Consider the following 24237-nt stretch of genomic DNA (forward strand, 5'->3'; position numbering starts at 1 on the left):
AAGTTACAACACTTTCAAAGCTTTTTAAAGCTTGAATGGTGTCAAAAAAAATTAATCTATAATTGATCATATCCCAATATATTAATAATATATTAATATAATTTTTACTCATACTCTAACACTTAAGTATTTATTTTATTTTTTTCATTTTTACGACCTTTTTAACGTTTCTTTAGTTTCTTCTTATTTAACTTTATGTTTTTGAACCTATCTATTTAGTTCAATAGTCTCCTTCACAATAATTTCATTGAAGTTTGGCCGAAAACATCACTAAAATAATTTTCAAATATCAAAATCTCCTTTTTTATTCCAAAAATTTGCACCAGAAAAATATTCAAAAATTAAAAACTTGATCTCAAACCTAGAATCATTATTATATATTCATAATAATTTATTTTTCGTCTTAAATAATTATATAAACATTAACAAATCAATTTATATTTTTAGATTTAACCAAAAATTTACCCATAAAGATCTAAAGATAAACTCAAAGGCCTTAAATTCTAATTCTATTAATAAAATAATATTTTAAAATATTTATTACATTATTAACAACCTCAATAATCAGATTTACTCATAAAAAATTCATCCTTCTTTCAAACCCTAAGTTTTCATAATCTGCAAATCAGAAACTTAAGGAAACATCTAACTAAGAAAAATATTTGAGATACTTATATAGTTTTAGAATACTTAAAATCTTAACTGAAATATCCTATTATAGAACTTCACCTTCTAAATCAATCTCCACTGTCGATGACTCCCACACACTTTCGCTCTCTGTTCGGTGTTCAGGCACACAGAGTGAAAAAGGAAGAGAAATGAAAAGGGCAAGAGAAGTGTGTTGGTTTTAAAATAAAGAGTGGGTCTCACATTAAATTCATGCCTCTTTCTCACTTTTGTCTTCTTAAATTTTGCGCATGCACAAATCCGCTCTTTCCTTTTTTTTTGCACTATTTACACATCAGCACACACACAAAAGCAAAAATTACTTCCCTTCTCTTCAAATTTTTTTTTATGTTCATTTTCCTTCTTCATTCTTTCTTCTTTTTTTATAATATTATTATTACTATTTCTTATTTCTATAAAATCATAATTTAAGATTTAAATTTTTGCTAAATTAAATTCAACAATAATTTTCTAACAAAAAATTATTTGTCTCTAAATATTTTTTCAAAATTACTCACTTACTTTTAATTAACTTAATTAATTTTGGATTAAATTTTTAAAATGTTACATACATACCAAAGTTAAAACGCTTTGAAAGCATCAAAACGAAATGCTTCAAAAAGCTTTTTAGTTGTTGATCTTCTTGTAGTGCTACCACCAAATGCTTCCTTATGTGTTACTATCTCTTTCTACGTGTGGATTTCAATTGTAGCACATGTTTTCTCCTTTCTCTCTCTCTCTTGACCTCCTCTCTTTCTCTCTCTTCCCTTTTTTGCTTCTCGTTTTATATCACTTGGTATGCTAGAAAATCTAAGAGTATTACCACCTTATACTCAAACTAATCCAAATCCCTATTGTCTGAGATCATGGTTGCTAATGTTGACGATACGTTAGGAATATCTTGGACACAATTATTTAATGTGATTGTATATTTTAGAACTTGAAATTGAGATCTCAAGATAAGTTAATTCTAATATTTATTTATATAAACTCCAATGGTTTTATGGAGTACCATAATGTAAAAGAAGGCTTTTATTTAAAAAATTGTAACTCTTGTACAGGACTGAAGGCCTATATCGTTATACTCAAGTGTATGAATATTACTCCTCATTTTTCCCTAATTATTTTTTGTGTTCTTCATTTATTTCATCTCAATCTTTTATTTCTCTAGTTTTATTTATAAAGTAAAGATAGAATATTTTCTTTAATCCTATTTATAGGACATCTCAATGATTATTATCTCTTATTTTTAGAGTAGATATATTTAATAGGGGTAAAGTTAAAAATTCATTGAATATTTAGAAAAAATTAATTAGGTTTAAAATTTTTTTAATCCCAATAAAAAATATTAAAAATAACTTTATAAATAGAATTAAAAAAGATATATTCTTATTTTCATAACAAAGAAATCGTCATCTCCAGGTTGTGCAATAGCTCGTTTAATTATTAGAGTCTTTATAATAAATGACTATTCAAGGTGATTGGAGAGGTACTAACTACCGATTGGGGATACTAAATGACAAGATACATTAAACGAAATTTCTAAAAAAGTATCCTGTTTTTCTATCAAATTTATCCAATTGTTTGTTTCAAAAAAGTCACATTACCTGGATTAATTTATGATATTATTATAGCACATTTCATGAATCGAGGTTTCTAATGTCAAAGAATATAAACAATATTGTAGATTTAGCATTTACCTTAATCATTAGTCGCTGATCACCAGTGGTTGAAGAACCTCTAGTATTTTCGTAACTATGAATACACGTATCATTTAACTATATTACTCCTGTGATTTTATTTATAAGGTAGAAAGAAAGAAAAAAAAATTAATCTTATTTATAAGATATTTGTCAATTCTCATTCATGATTTGAAAAACTAAATCGGATCGACCAGTCGAATCTACGAATCGGTGATTCGGCTACATGTCCAGTTCAGTTTACTACATAGATTGGACGAAACTCAACCCAGATTGATTCAAAAAAAACCTAGAGCAACCCATTCAACCCCACGAGTTGGGTGGGTTGAACAGGTCACTTTTTTCTCCTTCCAATGGCTCTAAAACGATGCTGGAAAAGAGCAACGGTGAAGAAGAAGCTAGCGGCGAAGATATGCTACTCCATTCTAGATATAAACGACAAGCAAATATGAGCAACAAGATATTGAGTAGATCTAGAACAAATATAAAGGACAAACAACTACAAGTTGACAAATCAAGGATAGAAAGATAGCAAGAAGCAAATCTAAAAACATAAATATAGAATGCTGAACAGCTAGAAGAAGAAAGAGTGAAACATTGAAACCTGAAAACTCAAGCGGGTGTGGCTTCGACTAGCATTCTAGGAGTGGGAGAGGAAGAGATTTTTTTTTTAATTTTCATTTAAAATAAATGATGGTACATATCTTGTCATTTCTTGACTGACATTGTTTACTGCTGCTACACGTCTGCTTCGCACCTTTCTAAACAATGTTAAAATTCAATTTTTGAAAAAGGTGCTCCTGGCTATTTTATTTTATTTTTATAATCTTGAACTTTATATATGTTAATGGCTTTACGCGCTCTATTATTTTACATTAGATATTTATTTTTTAATTTTAAATGATTATTTATATCTCTTTTTAATTATATCTATATTTTAATTTTTAAAATTGTATTCCTATTATTTTTTAAGAAAATTTTTTACTATTATATTTTCTACCAAATATTATTATCGCTTAAATTATTATTTTATATTACATAAGATATCAAGTCTTGGATATGGCTAAATATATCAAGAATTAAGGTGTTTTTTTAAATTATATTATTTTATTATGACCGGTTTGATTTCAATTTAACTCCTGGTTCAACCTCAGTTGAACCTTTGACCTTTAACCTAGTGTCTCAACCAGTTCAATGACCGATTCAATTTTTAATACCTTGATTCTCAATGCTCATATTTATATTTTTATCCTTATTAAATAATTTAAATAAAAATATAAGTAATGAGATTTAAGAACATTTATTGAGGATAAAAATAAAAACTTGCTAAATTTTAGAACAAAGTTAATGAGGTTTAAAATTTTTTTAAATTTTAGTAAAACATATTGAAAGTAACTTGTAAATAAAATTGGAGAAAGCAATATATAGTATATTTATATAAGTGTAGATTTTCAAAATAGATCTAGCCAGAAAAAATTATAATATTGCTTTTTAATTTTTCATCCCTTCAAATAAACAAAATGCATCTATAAAATTTGAAAATGACAAATAATCAAGACAACAAAGTAGATCCTTTTTTATGGTTGGAATATTTATTTCATTTAATTAATTACCATTAATGTCATCATAATAATGACAATGGCCTGAATGTGTTTGAAATCACGTTGAAAAGTGATTGAAAAACTAAATTTTGGTGTGCAAAAATATAGATTTGAATTTGATGACTGTACTTATTATAGATATTGAATGTCTATATCATATGAATTGTTAAAATATAAATCAACGATTCACATAAACTCGTTCATTCATTAATTTTAAGTGGAATATGAATTTAAAATTATTAATCTAAATTTTAACGGTTTAAATAATATAGACACTCAATACTTGTATTAATTATAGCTACTAAACTCAAATGCCAAAGGCACACAAATCTCAAGGTGAACATGTTTTGCGAACCTGCAAAACAAACATCAATTTTCTTTTAATTAAGTTCTCTGGTTTTTTTTTTTTTTTTACCAGACGTTTAATTAAGCACTTGTCATGAACCTTTCAAGTGGAATGTGTGCGGATCCTTACTCAGGTCCTGTCTGTCATCACAGATCCGAGCTTAAAGAAAAGAGTTTTAGATGCATTTGCACACGCATAGCACAGGCCTCTGACTCACTCAGACGTCAATGAACTGGGTCTATAACTGTCGGCCCACATTTCATGAACTCAACCCAGATACTCGCGCTATAAGGCCATGTAAGATCCCGTCAGGCCTTTGACGTAGGCGTGAAAGTGCGAAACAGATAAGCCAGTCCAAGACGAACAAATAATTTTGCACGGAAAGGGAATAGACTACCCCAAGCAACTACGAAGGCAGCTTGAAGTACGCACAGACTACAAAACAGAGGAAGCAAAATAGGAGTGATTTCCATTTTTCACGCTCGTGCCATGTCATTATTTCATAGAGGGTACAATTTAAATGGTCACTTTTAAAACTTAAATTAATAAGAATCACAGTTATATTATTCAATGAAAATTAAATTATATCCCCCCCTTTAATCCGTCTTTATCTTTAGGCGATGAATTATTCGTGTTCTTTTAAAACTCACTTTATCTAATTGTTTTACCATGTTCACAAAAAGAACAAAGTCTCACGTTATGAAGAATGGCATTGACTTCCCGTGGACGCTGGAACGCGTGGAGTTTCACGGCTGCAATTAGAATTCTTTGTGGGGAATGCGAAGGCTCACGCGGGAGTCCTTTCAAAGAGAAATTCACTCTAGACCGACTCCTCTGCAAGTGGCGTGGGTTGGACTTGACTGCACCATATCAAATAGGAGAAACTACAGGCAGATATCTGATTCCCAATAGTAAAGAGAACTAGTTTTGCCAAAAGGCTAGATTTCATTGTATATCTTTATGTATACAAGCTCAACAGATGCTCTAGGTCTTGTATTCGACAAATAGTCTAATCACCGCCCCTTAAATAATATTCTTAATAAGAAGATGAGAAGAATTATGATGTAAGATTGGTAGTTAGATTCTTATAAGCATGTCTTTAAACATGTCATCTGTAACAAGCAACTATGAATGATTGGAATCAGGTGGTTGAAGCTTGGAGGCAGGACATTTCCCAAAGACGGCCTCCATGTCCTCCAGCGACCTTCCCTTGGTCTCAGGCAAGAAAAGGTAGTAGAACCACCAAGCAGTGGCAGTAGCCCCTGTGAACACACAGAACAACGCACCCATGGTTATCTTTTCATACACTGTTATAAACGTCATCACCACTGCCACCCCCGTAACACTGTTCACCACCGAACAGATTCCAAGCCCCTGCGCTCTCAGCCTCAGGGGGAATATCTCCGAGCCGTAAACCCACGTCACTGGCCCCAATCCTATCCCCATAAAACCCACAAAGCCATAAACGGCCACGATGCTGACGCCCTCTGCCCACTCTTGCTCCTCTCTAGAGTGTTCCACCATTGTCAAGCACACGCTCAATCCTACCAAGCTGACCACTATACCTCCTGAGCTGATGAGCAGCAGAACCCTCCTCCCTGCTCTATCCAGCAAGAACGCCGCCACGAATGTGAATATTAATTTGGTGATTCCCATTCCCACCGTGGCTAGCAGCACCTTGCTCTTATCGGACATGCCTGCTTTCCCGAATATTCTTGGAGTGTATACCAAAAACGCATGGAATCCACTTAGCTGCAGAAATAAGTGTACTCCTACTGCTGCAATAAGAATTCTCCGTACTGAATGTGAAGGCCTATACAATAGCGCTTTCAAAGCTCCTGCTCCACCCCCCGTCTTCTTTGGCACCTGAAAATCAAGCAACACATTTTCTAATAAAGATAAACACGATCATTAAGCATTTAAATGAAAACTTTTCTGTATCGGTAAACCAAAAGGCATGTGGTATCCATTACCGGAACAGTGTCTTGGTCGCAATTTTCATCGATACCAGCAGCGATTTTGATACCCCGCAAGCGCTCTGTGGCTTCAAGGTCAGAATTAGAGACGAGTAAAAGCACCTTTCTGGCCTCACCCACACGGCCTTGCATGACCAGCCACCTCAGAGACTCCACCATTTTTAACATGAGAATGGCCAGACCTAGCGAAGGGATCGCTGTAACACCTACCATCAACTTCCATCCGAGTCTGAGGCTCAGCTTTCCGAAACAGTAGTTTGAAGCGTGGCCGAGCAGGAGTCCCACGTTGATGGACAATTCTGGAACGGACGTTAGTAAGCCTCTGGAAGAAGGTGGCGAGATCTCTGCACAGTAAACAGGTGCTGTCAGCAATGCAAAGCCCGCCCCAAATCCTGAAACGCATCTTCCGATCATTAGGATTGGATATGATGGGCCGTAGCCCATCAAGATGGAGCCCGCCAAGAATAAGAGGGAAGCCACAATAATGGTGTAGCGCCGCCCCATGACGTCGGAGATTCTGCCGGAGGCCAACGATCCTAGAAGTGCGCAAGCGTTTAAGATGCCTGCCAGAAGCTGTACTTGCGGGTCACTGATTTTAAGATCCTCCTTTATGAATAATAGAGCTCCGGACATTACTGCGATGGCTGAAAAGACGCCATGGAGTTAGCAAATTTTTGTATTCGGTTTCCAGTGTTATTCTCGAGCACTGTCGGCAAAAATTTTCAATTCCGTAATAAATTCATTGAAACGATATCGATGCTCTCATGGTTTCTTTTTTGTTTCGACTTATTTTTTAATTCAAAGTATGGGGTGTGAACTTGTTGGTCATATAATAATAATGATGATATAATGAGAACTTACTGTAGCCATATATCATGGAGATGATAGAGGCAACTACCACAGAAGCGCAAGCATGCTTGTTGAGCTTCTTCGGACTTTCTTCAGTTTCATTGATACCAGGCGTCTGGAATTGTACGGCCTTCTCTTTTGCCGCTGACATTATTTGTTGCCGTTGTGCTTTTGTGATCTCTTTAACATTACAGTCATATATGATCTTTATATAGAGTTAATTTTGCCATCTGGGCAGTCTTAATCTCTAGAAGAAATCGTTTATTGTTTAATATGTAGTAAAAGTTATCGATCCAATATCTGAGAGATTATTTATAAACAAGAGAAGTATGCATGTGAGCTGCCTCTTCTACCATACGTGATTATTTTCCCCCCTGAAATTCTCTTGGTGGGATGACTCTTCAAGGTAATTAAAGAGCTATTCGTGCTGGCCATTCTAACCAATTTTGTGATAAAAATTTTAGATGTTTTCCCCTTTGGAACCATACCAAACTGCTACTAAAAAAAAAATATAAAACTATATTTAACCAGACCGAATGAAATCAAATATTAATTTCACGCACGCATGTATGAATAGTGTTTTTTTTAAAAGATGGTACATGTTATATAAATATAGAAAAAAATTAATATTTTAATCTTTTGACTTTTTAACTCATTTATAATTCACTCATTTAAGTATGACTTGTTGCGAATTAATTTTTCAATTTTTGACTTATTTATAACTAAATTCCTCAATTTTTATTAGTTTTCTTTTTTCATACTAGCTTAGATTTCATATCGAAGAATGAGAGAAAAATATTTTAGAGTAAGATATAAGCATTTTTTTCCCTTTATTTGATAAGGATAATTTTAAAAAAAATTAAAAAATAACGATAGAGTTATAAGTGAGTCAAAAATTGATGAATTAAATTTCAACAAGTCATAGTTGAGGCACTTATCAATTGCAACGAGTTATAATTGAGGGATTGAGTTATAAGTGAGTTAAAAATTGAAGGATTATATTAAAAAATTAATTTTCCTTATAAATAAAGTATTCAATGATGTCATCTAATTTTACATCGCAGCACGCGCTTCATTTAAGTGTGTTTATATAAGTTTAGTCTTTCATGGATAGATTCTTCCACTGTTTATATATAGCTTCAAATATCCAAAATTTCGTTAACTTATAACTTATTTGCAACGGAGTTCTCCTATTTACAACTTATCTTGGACCATTTATAATTAAATTATGTGTCAATTATATTGGAGCATTTTTTTTACTATTTACTTCTTTTTAAAAAATTTGACCCTTCTCTAAAATTTTAAGAAAATGACTTTCTTGCATGGTCCTATGGTGTCTTTCTCCCTGTGGAAACAGACACGCAAAGTCGATATTGTTCCCCTGGATCCCCACCTCCATCTGCTTCGAGGGCAGCTTCTAATTTTAATTTCGTTTTTTATTTTTATTAATATAATTAATATATATTAATTAAATTAAATAAAAAATAAAATAAATAATGATAATGATAATTACTTTTTTAATTAATTAATAATATTAAGAAGAAATGAAAAAAGAAATCACAAAAAATATATGGATCGCCTTTTCTATTGCTTGGCCAATAATATATCCAGAGGTTCAATGCACAACCCACGATGCCAGGTCCCACGCACGCTTTGAACAAAGGGGCTTGTTTTGCCCTTGAACATAGAAAATATAATTATTAATATTTATAATTTTATCAAATTTTATTTTTTTAATTCTTATAGTTTTTATTTTTTGTAGTGTTTTTAGTCTCCAACACCAAAACTATGAGGATTTGAGTAATAAGTGTCATCAAATTTTGTAGAAATTATAAATATTGAAAATACTAAAAATATCATAAGGATTAAAAACAAGACTCAATAAAACTATGAGAAACAATGATTATGTTTTCCTTTAAAAATATCAATATAATATATATATATATATATATATTTATATATCAAAAATTCTATAACTATTATATATAATCTACGATACACATCTAACTTTTTCATACTTTTTAATTTTTATTTGTTAATTTTTTAAATATGATATGGTAAAAAAAAGTAAAGAACTGTTATAAAAAAAAAGTGAAGAATACTACGAGCATAGCAGTAAAAGAGGTATATATAAGATCTATAAAAAAAAAATTGTTAACATGAAACTTGTAATTGAAAGAGAATAAAATATTCTGACCTCCTCTTTATTTTATCTTAATTAATTAATGATACTTTTTTTATTTTTAAAATCTATACAAACCTTTTTTAATATGTTTAGTTACAAAAACACAAAGATTCCTTTCATTTTAAGATTTTATTTTCATCCATCTAACTATTAGTTAATCTTTATGTTATATGTGTCAGATTAAAATATTCTTTTTAAATATAAATATTTTCTAAAAATCATTTAAATTAAAAAAATTATTTTTTATTATTTAAATGTATTTATTTTGTAATTTTTTTAAAAATTAAATATATAAATTGGATAAAATAACATTCAAACGAGCAGTTAATGGACTCAAAAAGAGAAAAATAAAATAAAATATTATTTCACAATTGATATGGTTAAATTGGCTTGAATAAACCCAAAAGTGAGAAATATAAAGTCAAGGTCTAGCTCAGCTCTAAATTTTTTACATATTTAAGTATTTTAAACTCAATATAAATTGATGCTCTAAAGGGAAAGAAGAGAATGATAAATTTTAATAAATTTGATTTTAAAAAATAGGAGTAGGGTGGTTTAAAATTTTTTAATTAATTTTATGGCAAAAATTTTTAATTAATTTCACTTAAGTTTTCCTTTACAATTTGTTTATATTAAAAATTTTCAATCTCGTTTATCTTTTTTTTTTTCAAAAAAATTCGATTGATTAAAATATGTTTTCTTTATTTTATGTTATCTAATTTGATTAATATTTCGGCGTATTGAGTATAAAATCTAGTTAATTAGTAAACAAGTTCATGATGGACGGTCCAGAGGTGCTTTTGCTTTCCCACATGACTGTCTTCTTTAAGACTTCTTATCATCTACTCTCTCTTGTGTGGTTATTGTATAACATTTTCAATTATTTTATATATTTTTTTAAAAAATAATTTATTCATATTATACATTTATTTTTATTTTTATTTTTAAATTATAATATAATTATATTAAATATTTTTATGTTAATCAATAGAGAGTAAAATTAAAAAAATAATTTAATTATTTTAAACTAAAAACTGTTAATATAAGACAGAAAGGAGTATGGCCCATGCACAGATAACGATAATTGTGCATTGAACGAAAAGCAGTGAAACAGTGCAGGATGAGTATTACAGCTTGGGTGTTTATAATATTTAGGCACGTGACACCATGCTGCGCTGCGTTTAACTAATAGCACGTACATCTTAAGTAACTCAAGCTAATAACCTAGTTACCACGGCAATTGGCAAGTTATCCCGAGCACTGGTATAAAAATTTACAATGGCGTTAGAAAGTTTGAAATTGGTTGTGGCCACTTAAATACAAAGTCCTGATTTAAGTCCATGTAATATTTTTGGAGAGCTATTTTTAATTAAATTTGATAATATTTAAATCTAAAACTAAAACTTATGGAGATAGTCTCGCCGAGGAATCGGCGTGGGCTATGAACAGACCAATCGGAAAATGACATATTTTAATTAATTATTTTTTTTAAAAAATAAGGCTAGCTCTAAATGTTGAAAATGAAAAGCCTAAAACTTTGTCAAACAAACGAAGACTAGATGTCTCTTAAAAGCACAAATAACAAAAAAGACGTGCAGAGATGATTTTGTTCCCTTGGATCCCCACCTCCATGTGCTTTGGAAGAGGTGCTTCTTTGGATTGACTTTTCTTCTGTCCAGCCAACATCTTCAACATTCTACAAACCACAAAGCTATGTAGGCCCCAAGTTTTGAATGAAGGCCTGGATTTTTCTTTGCACAATATTATCATCATTTATCAGTATTCATTCCGGTTACAATGATGAAATAAGGACGAGAAGTGCTTTTGCTTTCCCTTGGGAAAACATTATGAATGAACTGCGAGATTTTCAAGCATCATGAAGGCGACCACTCTTGCGACTTCTGATCAATTTTATGGTTCAGGTGCTTTCAGAGTTCTGAGCTTTCCATTGACGGCCCCCACTGCGTATCCATACATATATATTTACCAGTGTGCCTTCACTTTCAACCCTCCCTTCTTAGCCTCAGCTGATAATTAGCCTTTCTTCGCCACTTTAAAACATCCAAAAATATGACGTCAATTATTAAATTAATAACTGATTCGTGTGTTGGAATGGATATTTTGAGGCATGCTAGCTAATACATTTATACTTGTAGGGGCCCCGTTAACTTCTAGATCTTGTGGAATCATGGTTGCTCTGCACAGCAATGATGTTCTGTCCAATAATTCCCAGCCTCCTGGCATTTACCGCCCTAGTTCTGTTTTGCCTTTTCCTTCAAAATTAAACCCGGGAAAGGAAAAAAAGAAAACTGAGAACGATTGAATTGGACCGGAAAAAAATAAGTGAATGAAAGTGTTAAGTGACTTGTGTGTGTCATGTTCGGAGCTCTGGCAGCGTTCGCTGGAAAGTGATCCAAAACGTGGAATTCTGTTGAAGAAATAAATCAAGATTTGTCGCGACATTATTGACTTAAGCAATTACGTTCAGTAACATATAGTGAAGAAACCAATATATATAATACGTGGCTGGATAAACAGAAGCAAAAATTGCAGGCTCTGAATTTTAATTTGTTGGACAACGACGACAAAAGGGAAGGCCCCAGACGCAGAATGGGAGTACAACAGATCATGTTTTATTCTCTGTTTTTCTTTCACCAGCCAAAGAATCCTTCCGAGTACGGCTTGATGCATGCGCTCTTAAATTTAGAGCATAGATCGTCTTCATCACTACAATAATCTCTCTCCTTTCAACCCCGCCTTTGAAAATCCTCTTATTTTTGCGTTAAATAAAATTTTAATTTTTTCTTCATTTGAATATTATAATTTGGCCGTCAAATGAACATATTTTCCATACCCATGACAAATAAAAGGAATGTGATCAACATGCTGAAATAGAAGCCTGCAGCTAATTATTCTTCATGCATGATATATGCTATAGCTTATAAACTACATGCACATATATAAACACATGCAATCCCATTTTGACGCTAATTCATGTGATGAAGGGTCGAATAGAGTATGACAAATAGCTCGATCGGGGTTCAAATGCATTTCATTAACAGATGCATGTCCAACTCAACCATTCAAGCTAACTATATATAAGTTTAATATTTATCGATCAAGTTTCATTACTTTGCAGATGCTGTCATGCGGTAAATATTCAATTATTCATATTGAAGACCTTGATTCTTTCTTCTTCCCCAACATTTCTTTAGTTCATTTTGTTAGCATCATTTATTCTATTCAGCCTATCAGTGTACAAAAATTAGCCATGAGATATATATGACACCCACACCTCTCGCGCCGCGCCGACACCACTACCCCCTCCCCAGAGTTAGAGTTTTCATTTTCATTTTTGGGGACAAATTTATAAAGGCGGCACGAAATGGGTCAGCCTCTACTATATAAGAGAGGAATCTCCTTTTCACAGGAAAAGAGCTCAGAGAGAAAAATGGCGAAACGTTTCAAGTTTCGAATCTGCCGCGTCTTTCAATCTTGCCGATCCAAAGACCCCTCCGCGCTTCCCTCAAACCCAGTCCCCTCCTTCCTGCCACCCACACCTCCCAAACCCCCTCGCTCCTCCCTCAAGCGCCACGTTACTTATGCGTTTGAATCTGTCGGCTGCGTCTTCAGATCAAGGCCCACCCTCTCCGACGCCGATGACTGTCATCACGAACCCCAAGTCTTCCGCTGGGAACAGCAAGACAAATGGCACGTGGTCGCCAAGGTCTGCGCCCCCGACAACTGTACAACACCTCGCCGCAAAATCTACAGTTCCTCGGTCTCCGGTGCCTCCGATGACGATGACGACGTCTTGCCTCTCCCGCCGCCACCTCGTGTGAGGAAGAAGAAAGGACGGGTCAAGAAGAAGAAAACAACGCCCAGGTTTCGCATGAGCACCTCCTCCGCTGACAGCTGTGGATTGTTTAGCAGCGATGGCTACGACGATATGGACGAAGAAGAAACAGAAACCCTAGTTTCGTCTTCTAGGAGCTTCTCCACGGACTCTTCTTCCTTCGAGTTGAACCCTCAGTTGGAGAGCATTTGCGAGACGCCAAGTCAGCACCATCGAGTTATGAAGATCAAGCCAAATTCAAAAAAGAAGAAGAACAAGAAGAAGAACAAGAAGAACAAGAAAGACAGAAGAGCGAGCTGTTCATCGTCGCCGGCGAGGGTGTCGATGTTATTACGGCTGGTACCATGCAGCGTGGAGGGGAAGGTGAGGGACAGCTTTGCGGTGGTGAAGAGATCGGAGGATCCTTACGAGGATTTCAGGAGGTCGATGATGGAGATGATTTTGGAGAAGCAGATTTTTGAGGACACGGATTTGGAGCAGCTCTTACATTGCTTCTTGTCTCTTAATTCCAGCGAACATCATGGGGTTATTGTCCAGGTTTTCGCTGAGATTTGGCAGGCTTTGTTCACTGCTGCACCAGCAACATTTAGAGAATGAAATGTAACTCCCACGTTCTACAGCAGTATTTTAAGTTTCATTATCATTTTATTATTGTAACTTCTCGTCCAAGGATGAAACCGATTATCGGAGGTAGGAGTACTCTTAACTTTTGGTAAAGTTTCACTACTCAAGAAATCTCCATCTTTGCGTTTTCATCCTTAATATATATCACGATTATAAATGGGAACTGAACGACAAAATAGTGTGCTGAATCCAGATATCGTTAAATTTTCTCTAGGACTCGACGAAGATTATGGAGCATGGGGTAAGCAGAGGGGTTGACCCAACAGTGGTGAGTGACTGCTCAATCTATTAAATCGATCGTGAATTTTCTTCACATTAAAGATCCCATCACATAGGAACCTATATATAAAATTAGGTTATATCACCTGTCTCTGAACTAAGTATAGTGTCTATATGTACTATAATGATAAAAATGCTAGTCTCCGTTTTATCATATATTTAGTATAGTGTAATCATGCATATAGGAAGATATTTGTTTTTTTTTTTTTTTTGCCCCCTCTTTTCGCGAGAGAGAGACGCGTGAACGAGGGCCAGAGACAGCGCGAGGTCAGTTGGATCCCAGATCTACCTCCACTTTTGTTCGAGACTAATATTCATTTCGTTCTTTTTTCAAGGTCGGTTCACCTTGATGATAGGTTCTCGTTTTAAGTCCAAACTCTGCCACTGATGATCGCTGGGAGTCATTTAATTTGTTTGGTTACTTCCATTTTTTGGGCCCTGATTGACCTAGATCTTCATTTTACATACTCTCTTTTTAGCGGGCCTCTTCATCTTGACTAATCCACATGATTTCGGATCAATCATCAAATGCTCCCAGGTCCCAGTAGATCCCCTCACGCGCGCACATATATAAAGTATATATATCTTTTCATATATAGAGATTCATCGGCAACAAACATGATCTACAATACATGTAAAACCCGTGCAAGCTTGGGGCTTTGAGCTGGCCATTCCCCTAGCTAGAGGTTTCCTTCCTCGATACTTCATCGTTGCTGGGTGGTCGGATGTATCGTACGCCGTGCATATCTATCACTGTCCCTTTACCTTCTGTACAAAAAAAAAAAAAAGCAATCTAAAAGATCATCTCCACCTCTAATCAGTTTTTCGTGAAGTTCACGTCATCGAAACAAAACAAAACATCAAAGCATGCCATTGATGCACCTTACTGGAAGAAGTAAAATTCAGTGAATTCCTCGCTCCCACGGTATCAGACGTTTCTTGCTATGAGAACAATAAATGGCGCACTTATTCCCGAATAAACGACAAGTTTCTTTACAGTCCGCGACGAGCATGAGATTAGAGCATGGGAAGAGAGAGATAGACACTGATGATGTTATTGGAGATCAGAGATGGCTGTTTTGCGTCATGCGTACGACGGTGTGCCTGGTGGATTCTTTGTCGCATCAGACAGCATGCGGTTTCCTTCTCTCTTCTTATTGTTCAATCAATGGGCCTACGAGTCAGTGGTGAGTCACAGTATCCTGGAGATTCAGTCCTCTTTCCACCCTTCGATGCAACCTAACACACCTACGCATCGGGATTTGTCTCTGTCATGAATTTCGTTTCGAGTTGAGGGAATCAGAAGGAGAAGCTTTATTAATTTTCTTGTGGTGGACGGCTTCTCTTTCGCAGGCTCGCTTGCTGAGCCAAAAATGGGAACTTTGAGTTGATGTTATTTTGTAGGGAAAATCTCTGGAACATTTTATTTATAAAGAAGAATTAAATGATTCTGAATTCATGTTGTTAGATTAAGGCATTAAAATTTTTAATGTGAAAAGATAAAATTATTACTCATTTAAGAAAAAGTTAAACTGTATTTTTATCCTTAAAATATTTTCTTAAGAACACCCAACACTTTAATATTTTTGTTGGAATAATTTTACCTTTTAAGTTTTAAAATAGAGCATTTTTGTATTTTTTTTCAAAATTTTAATATTAATTTCAAATGTTGACTGTTAAAAAATTTGATAAAAAAAACAAAAATATTTCGTTTTAATAATTTTATAGGCAAAATTACTCTAATAAAAATGTTAAGATGCTAGGTGCTCTTCAAAAAATACTTTAAGAGTAAAAATATACTTTTGCCCTTTAAGGAAAAAAAAAAAATCTCCTAACTATCATTAGCCTCCAAAACTTTGGCACTAATGAGGCAAGAGAGATAGAACCCACATCTTTTTGGCCATCAAAAGGATAGGTATCTACTAAGCTAATAGTTCCTTTTAATCATATAATGTAAATTTTTACACACACACATATCTAACTTTGTTTTTACTTTTCATGTCAATATTTATCAGGAGTTTAATAATTGTATGTCATTTTATAAATAATTACTTATTAAACTATTAATGAAACTTGTTAAAAAATTTAATATGCGCTGATTTTTATAAATGTTTACCTATTTGTATTATCAGGAATGGTAAGTCTCCATAAGTAATTTAATAAGTAATTATTTGTGAAATAAAAAGTCCCATTACTAGCTTTTAATTTTTTTTTGATAATTTGATGAGTAAATTTTAGTGAAATAACAAATTTATATGAACTTTTGATATGTAAAATTTTAGTAATAAAAAAAAGTAAAAAATTACAAAAATTACTTTATATTAAAATTTCTTAACAAGTCCCCTTTGATAATTTAATAAGTAATGATTTGTGAAATGACAGGTCCTTATTGCTGGCTTTGAAAATTTCTCTTAAAAATTTGACAAGTAAATTTTAGCAAAAATAATAAGTTCATGTGAGCTTTTGACATGTAAAATTTTAGTAATAAAAATAAGAAAATATTTATAAAAATGAGTCCATATTAAATTTTTTTAACAAGTCCTCATTAATAATTTAATAAATAACCTTTTGTAAAATGACAAATCCTGTTACTAGCTTTTAAATTTTTTGTTGATAATTTGACGTGTAAATTTTAATAAAATAAAAAGTTCACATAAGCTTTTAACATGTAAAATTTCAGTAATAAAAATAAGTAAACATTTATAAAAATTATTTTATATTAAATTTCTTCAACAAGTCCTCATTGATAATTTAATAGGTAACTATTTGTAAAATGATAAGTTTTGTTATTGGCTTTAAAAATTACTCTTGATAATTTGATGAGTAAATTTGCAAAATAACAAGCTTATATGATCTTTTGACATGTAAGCTTTTAGTGATAAAAATAAGTAAACATTTATGAAAAAATCATTCCATATGAAATTTATTTAATAAGTTCTCATTAATAATTTAACAAGTAACCATTTATGAAATAACAAATCTCATTGTTAGCTCTTAAAATTTTTCTTGATAACTTAAGAAGTAAATTTTAGCCAATAACAAGTTCACATGAGCTTTTGACAAGTAAAATTTGAGTAATAAAAATAAGTAAACAATTATAAAAATCACTTCATATTAAATTTTCTTAACGAGTCCGCTTTGATAATTTAACAGGCAATGATTTGTGAAATAACAAGTTCTGTTATTGGTTTTGAAAATGTCTCTTAATAATTTGACAAGTAAATTTTAGCAAAATAATAAGTTCACATAAACTTTTAACATATAAAATTTTAGTAATAAAAACAAGTAAATATTTATAAAACCACTCAATATTAAATTTCTTTAACAAGTCCCTATTAATAATTTAATAAGTGGTCATTTGTGAAATAACAAGTCCCATTACAAGCTTTCAAAATTTCTCTTAATAATTTGACGTGTAAATTTTAGTAAAATATCAAATTTATATGAGCTTTTGACATATAAAATTTTAACAATAAAAAATTAAATATTTATAAAAATTACTCTATATTAAATTTTTTCAACAAGTCTCGATTGATAATTTAACATGTAATGATTTGGAAAATGACTAGTTCCATTTTTGGCTTTGAAAAGCTCATGTGGTGAAGTTAAGAAGTACAACTTAGAGACAACTTTTTGTTTAGTGATTAAAAGACCAGGCATAGATAGGCCACCTAAGTTTAAGAGAATATATGAGCGCATAAGAGCTATGAAGTATGGTTTTATAACTGGTTGTAGACCTGTTATTGACTCAGATGGATATTTTTTGAAGGGTCCATATGGAGGAATGTTACTTATGGCTGTTGTATATGATCCTAATGACCAATACTTCCCTTTAGCTTGGGCAATAGTTGAGAGAGAGAATAAAGATTCATGGATCTGCTTTTAAAAAATTATCTTTGATGACATTGGAAGTGTTCAACAAAAAAGATGGTTGTTCATATATGGTCAATAAAAGGTATTTTATTCTACATGTATTTATTTATTTTATTCCCCTATTTGCTTTTTTTTAATTTCATCTTATTGTCATTATTCATTGATCAATTATGTGTAGGGCCTAGTTCTTGCTTTTAAAGAGTTACTTGAAGGTGTAGAGCATTGCTTTTGTGTGTGCTATTTATATGCAAATATCAAGGCAAAATATGGAGGAGCCACCATAGTTCGTGACTTAGTACTTCATGTGATAAAAGCCACATATGAAGCAAAAAGGAAGTAGTGAATGGATGAGTTGAGAGTAGTTTCAAAGGAAGCCCATGATAATTTAATGGGATTTCCTCTTAGCTGTTAGACCAAGTCTCATTTTAGAGAACATTGCAAATGTGATGCAGTCACTAACAATATTTTAGAGTTATTCAATGGGAGATTGTTGAAGGCAAGATAACTTCCATTTGTCAACATGCTTGATTAGATTTGAACATATCTCATGACACAATCTATTAAAAATTGTATAAAGGTTGAAAAGTATCGAGACAAGGGGACTATGTGTCCAAGACCCCACAAAAGGTTAGACAAAGAGGTGCAAGAATCAAGGAAGTGGATGGTTAGATATGCAGAGCATAATCAATATAAGGCTTTATATCTCTCATAAAAGTTCAAGGTTGATCTAACTAATAAAGGTGTACTTACAATTAGTGGCAATTGAATGGTATTCCTTGTAGGTAATTTTAACAAAACTTTGCATTATAAGCAACTCCCTCCATTTCTATTTGTAGGAGAAAAAAATTTTATCACACAATTTAATAAAATTAATTAATTATATTAATTGTGTCTGAAAATAAAATAATTAAACTATAATACCCTTCATTAATTGTATTAATCAAGTATTCATTAATTATTTTTTATGACTATGAATGATAATATTGTAAGGGGTAATTTAGAAAGTTTGTAATAATTGTTTATTGAAAAATGTGATTTTACTTATATAAAAAAAACTAAGTGTTAATTTTTCTTATAAATAAAAACAGGGGGAGTATTTTTTTTAAATCTTTTCTATCTTTCATTAATACTTGTGATGCAAACATGTAGTTATGTAATATCCTCCTTCTCTAACCATGATTGACTCTAAATCTCAAGTAATTAAAAGATTTGATTAAGATAAAAAAACAAGTTTATCAATTTTGTAAGTCAATAGTAAAGTTGAGATTCTAAGTTTTCAAAACCAAAACCATTCCCAATGTCTTTAAAAAAAAAACAAATCAAAGTTCATATTTATGCAAAAGCATGAGATCATTTCAAATATTAGTGCATTTGTAAAAGAATAATAAAAAACAAAGTGATTCTGTAAAAATTGGTGCGTGCACCGTGGCTCGTTAAACATACACTGTGGCATGTTCGCCTTTATGCCATACACTGTGGCTCATGGTACCACACGCCGTGGCGCATTGCACATTCTATGACAGTAAACTCTACTATCAATTTTATAGCTTTTAGGGCAACCTTCGTCACGCCCCATTCCTCCGTTCGATGCTTAATTGATGCAAACTAGGTGTCTACGAAAAACTCTTTCTAAGAACTAATTAATAGCTTTGGTTTCATAATCAAATTATCACACATTTAAAAGCCTCACATTCTTCGAACTAGTCTCATGGTGAGAATAAGGAGGTAAGCCTTCATCAGCAGATTGGCTCGCATTGAATACCTTGGTATGGCTTCCTTCTTGTTGGCCATTTCCCTCTCGGTTGTCATTCTCCTTATATTGTCTTTGGACACTCTTTTCAAAACTTGCACCTTTTCAACTTTTTCACAAACTAAGTGTTTAACTCATTTACTAAAAGCCAAAAGCCATTGATATCATTTAGACCACATGCAATATACTAAAACTAACACGTGCAATGCACCACATCATACCAAACACTTATAATGCATAATTTCAATACTCAATTCCTTAATTCAAAAATATAGAAGGGGGAGTTTGATAATTTATTTCATCAAGTATATCATAAACATCACATAGTATGCCCAAAGCTTACTTGCATTAGTATTTTGGCCCTATCACATATATCACATTTTATAAACTGACTCCCTAAAGCCCAAAATACACTCTCAACTCATAAAACACATAATGCAGGTAAAAATCAAAATGGACTATTCTTAGTTGACAATTTCAATTATCATGTATATATAAATACTCAAAAATAAAGAGGCCTATTAAATAGGATCACAATCCTGAGCCTCTAGTTGTTCTCCTCTGTGTGATCTTCTTGAGCTATTTTCTGTAATATTGAAGATAGTGGGATAAGTACAACCGTTTAGTAACCAAATCCAACTAACTTATACTAATGTATGTCAATTAATTTAAATGCAAGTGGAAAGTACAATCAATCTCCAAACCATGTAAAATGCTCAAGAGTATAAATTCACATTTCTAGGGATAATAGCACATGCTCATGAAATAATATTTTTTAACAACTTTCATATAAGAGAGTTTGTCACACAATCAATTGACATATACTCGAAAAGAATTAAGACTTAATTCATGATTTTCATTATTAAGGCCATAATAAAGACAACCAAGTGCCACTTTTTATTATATGCATGATCACACCTCCCTTATATTTTTCTTATTCTTCTGACATGAAATTGTAGGCTATAGCATACCAAGACAGTTTATAATCCGAGACTTCCTTAGCCTAAATACTTGTGAGGGGATTACCTGGCTAAGGTTTATTCAACTCACCTGTGAAACATAGTTTCCCCAATTTTCTCACACTATGAGTTGTCATACTCTCTAAACTAATTTCCTCATTAAACTAGTGGATAACTAGCTAGGTTCGAGTTCTTCGTTGAACCAGTGGGACAATCTCTTGTTGAACAAGTAAGACAATATGAATATAATCAATTCAGGCAAGCCATCAACTCAAATAGAAGTCTTACCAAGTGGATTTAATTCTCTACTTCTTTTCCTAGATAAACTCCTACATTTCATGATCATGTAATGCATAGGTATGCAATAACTTACATTTAACACACATTATGAAACTTCACAATACATATGTCATTAAACTCTTCAAGTACATAGTCATTGTACTCTATCACAATTCACATTGTTGAACTCCAAATAAAACAAGTCATTAAACTCTATATTTTTATAGTCATTGTATCTCACCTATTTACAATCATTGAACTCTATTATTTTACACATCATTGAACTCTTCATAAACACATATCCTCATAGAACTTCATTAACAAGAAATCATTGTATTCCACTAACCACAAAATGATTGAACTTATAATAAATCACAATACAAAAATTCACTAATATTATTTTTAAAAAATTCACATAACAAGTCATTGGACTCACAAAAATTAACCTAGTAGATTCTCAAGCAATTCATGCCACACTTGCATTTCATTTGATTTTTCACATTTCAATGATCAATTATTAATCAATCAATCAATTAACACATAAAAGTATAAGATAAAATTTTACTGGTTACATCAAACCTTTGAGAGGTCAAAAGTTTCACCCCTTAATTACTTACTTTTAAATCTTTTAAGAAGCTTGAATGGTGCCAAAGATAGTCACTTTACAAGCATTCATAATGAAGTTCATCAATATCCACTTTCGGACTAATTTTCACTCAAAATTTAACACTTCTTCATAGTCAAGATTCATTTTCTACTCAGATAAAAATACCCATAAAATTTCTTAGCTTTCTTTTACCCTTATTAACATCATTGAGCTCTTTAACGGTCATTAATGGAATTACATTATTCCCAACCAACACATTTATGGTGAAATTCGCATATTAAATGCTCTCCAACTATCAATCATCATAAATTCATAAATATCAAGTTTCATTAGCTCAATCTACTCCCATTAACTTTATTTATGTCAATGGGTTCGGACCTATAGCATATATGGATCGAAATTCATCACCACCAACTAAACCCTAACTTCTACTACCAAGAAAATGGAAGAAGAGAAGAGGATTTAGGTGTAAGAAGTTTACATTTGATATTTATGAGCTCCAAAACACTCATAATAGTTGAACTCTTCAAGCCTTAACACAGCTCTTTAGATGTTCTTTCAAATTTCTCCCTTTTCTCTCATTTTTGTGAACTGCAGACAGACTTCTTTCTATAAAAAAGTGTCCATGTATCACGGCAAATGCACTATGCACCATGATGCATGGCACAGAGAAAACTTCCCCAAATGTGTCAACATACTTGTGCCGTGGCAACCTGATCCACAAGTTGCGGCACATGGCAGATAACCTTGCCCTTCAGATTTCTTCCTTTTCTCATTCTTAGGTGACTCAATTCTCCTTTGGACCCGCTTTTAGGGCTAGAATTGAAATCAAACATGCCTGTTAGGCTTCTTTGGTCACACACCTCATTAATACACTTAATTAATCTAATTAGGCTTAATTAATTCGATTTAAAAATTGAGGATGCTACAGTTGCTTGTATATGTAATAAAAGGAAGGATTCACGTGAATATGTGGATCATTACTTAAGTTTGTAAGCATTTGTGGCTTGTCACTCACTTGTCATAGAGCCCCTAAATGGAGACAATATATAATAGAAAGCTAATGGAGACCCTATTGATCCCTCAGTGTATCACAAGCATCCTGGTTGGCAAAAAAAGAAATGAAAAGGAGGGGTAGATGAGGATGCAATATCAACAAAGGTAAGGAGAGAAAATCCAAGCATTAAGTGTTTAGGTTGTGAGAAGTATAGAGATAATCAAAGCACTTGCAAGGATCCTAATAAGCAACTTGCAAAAATGAAGAGGCGTGTTAAACTACGTACCAAAAGTACAAAAAAAAAACAACTTATACACAAGAGTCCACTAATGCAACTCCTCCTAAAAGCAGTCAACCTTGATTTAGATTTGAACTTCTTGTAGTTATGAATCTATGGGATTTTCTTTTTAACATGTTTTATACACGGGATTTGACTTCTGTAAGTTTTGGGGATGTGACTTGAATGGTTTTTTGGGATGGCTTTATGTACTGCTCATCACTATATTAAGACAAATTATATGGTAAATATTTTATTTTGACTTGGTGTACTAAAATATGGGATATATGAGCATATTGGGTCCCTTGTTTTGACTTCGTTTATATCAATGGATACAAATATTTTGGCTTGATAGATTATAATCTTTTTGGCATATATTTATGAGCATATGGGGTCCCATGTTTCACATGCAATAAGCAATATGTGGTTCCCTGTTTCTGTTGATGATTTTGCTCTTATTTGTAAGTGCAGGCTTCACTGAGGGACTGTGGTGTCCCCTCCAGATTGGAGATTTTGTGATCCTGAATTATGTACTCATTTTGTGGTCCTAAATTTTAGCTTGTGTGTCTCATGCTGTTTCGAGTTTTTTGAATTGTCTCCCTTTCTAACAACTCGAGCTTCATTACTGCTGTGTCAAGCCTGTGAATGTCTCTCTTATAGGGGAGTATTATCACCTTGTACAAGAGATTTGCTCAGCCCAATCATGTGTCAAGTCCATGGATGTCTCCATTATGGGCTTCATTTCCAGCGTCGTTCAGTTCAAGGTGTCTCTCTTCTCCGGTGTCATGAGGGTCTCTTTGGGCGTCATTTCTGGCGTTGTTCAGTTTAGGGGAGTCGCTCTTCTCCAAGTGAGCACATGATGTGACCTTTTTCGACGTCCTCCAACACCCTGTTCCGATGTCGTGGCTATGGGGTCTCTAGGTCCTTTTGTTTTTCTTGTCCAGATCGTTTTCTTCTGATCATGGAGAAAGGCCCTAAGTCAGGCTTTTCATTTCACATGACGTGGCTTTTTTTTTTATTTAATGGTTATTAAAAAATTCATACCAACACCTAATCACATAATTAACAGTGTTAGAATCATGTCAACATAATTAACATTGTTTATGTCACATCAACATTCCTTTAAAAATAAAAATGTAAGTACTAAAGTTGTAAATGAAAAAAAAAAATTTGAGAACCTAAAATGTAAATAAAAAATGCAAAGATTTATAATTAAACTTGAATAAAGTAAAGAGACTCAAAGTAGTATTTTTCTTTTTAAGAATGAGAATTGGAATGTTTAAATTATGGTCTTCCACCTATTCTTCCATTGATGCTAAATATAACACATTGATAAGTGATAACAAGGAAAGAAACAGGGCCGATGTGACAGTTAAAGATCCAATTGTCAATTTTAAAAATTTAAAGTGAATC

At 32.6% G+C, this 24237-nt stretch overlaps 2 protein-coding genes across 3 annotated transcripts; one reads left to right on the forward strand and one right to left on the reverse strand.

The window, feature by feature from the left end:
- Window positions 1-5317: 5317 nt before the first annotated feature.
- On the reverse strand, window positions 5318-7289 carry LOC129321970 (probable polyol transporter 6). The gene is made up of 3 exons (XM_054967987.1): window positions 7151-7289; window positions 6287-6933; window positions 5318-6179 (listed from the first exon to the last, which is right to left on the reverse strand). Exons 1-3 carry the CDS (start codon window positions 7287-7289, stop codon window positions 5439-5441), a joined length of 1527 nt encoding a protein of 508 aa, XP_054823962.1. The 3' UTR covers window positions 5318-5438.
- A 5460-nt stretch (window positions 7290-12749) lies between these two features.
- On the forward strand, window positions 12750-14134 carry LOC129284640 (transcription repressor OFP7-like). Of its 2 annotated transcripts, none has more exons than XR_008586900.1 (2): window positions 12750-13869; window positions 14018-14047. XR_008586900.1 is itself a non-coding variant. In XM_054920164.1 (2 exons), exon 1 carries the CDS (start codon window positions 12775-12777, stop codon window positions 13774-13776), a length of 1002 nt encoding a protein of 333 aa, XP_054776139.1. In that variant the 5' UTR covers window positions 12750-12774; the 3' UTR covers window positions 13777-13779; window positions 14018-14134. The 2 variants fall into 2 exon arrangements, 1 of the variants encoding a protein (XP_054776139.1); XM_054920164.1 differs by having other exon boundaries at window positions 12750-13779; window positions 14018-14134.
- The last annotated feature ends 10103 nt before the right edge of the window (window positions 14135-24237 follow it).

The sequence above is a fragment of the Prosopis cineraria genome, unplaced genomic scaffold, assembly GCF_029017545.1.
Source record: "Prosopis cineraria cultivar Desert tree isolate PC_DT_omini unplaced genomic scaffold, ASM2901754v1 PC10, whole genome shotgun sequence".
NCBI lineage: Eukaryota > Viridiplantae > Streptophyta > Magnoliopsida > Fabales > Fabaceae > Prosopis > Prosopis cineraria.

What these genes read in the sequence shown, in the direction of transcription:
- LOC129321970 (XM_054967987.1), bottom strand. Translation starts at nt 7,289, where the DNA reads ATGTCAGCGGCAAAAGAGAAGGCCGTACAATTCCAGACGCCTGGTATC. An exon ending in CTCCATGATATATGGCTACA is followed by an intron (nt 6,934 to 7,150) that starts GTAAGTTCTCAT and finishes GCGTCTTTTCAG; the next exon opens with CCATCGCAGTAATGTCCGGA. An exon ending in GCGACCAAGACACTGTTCCG is followed by an intron (nt 6,180 to 6,286) that starts GTAATGGATACC and finishes CTTGATTTTCAG; the next exon opens with GTGCCAAAGAAGACGGGGGG.
- LOC129284640 (XM_054920164.1), top strand. Translation starts at nt 12,775, where the DNA reads ATGGCGAAACGTTTCAAGTTTCGAATCTGCCGCGTCTTTCAATCTTGC.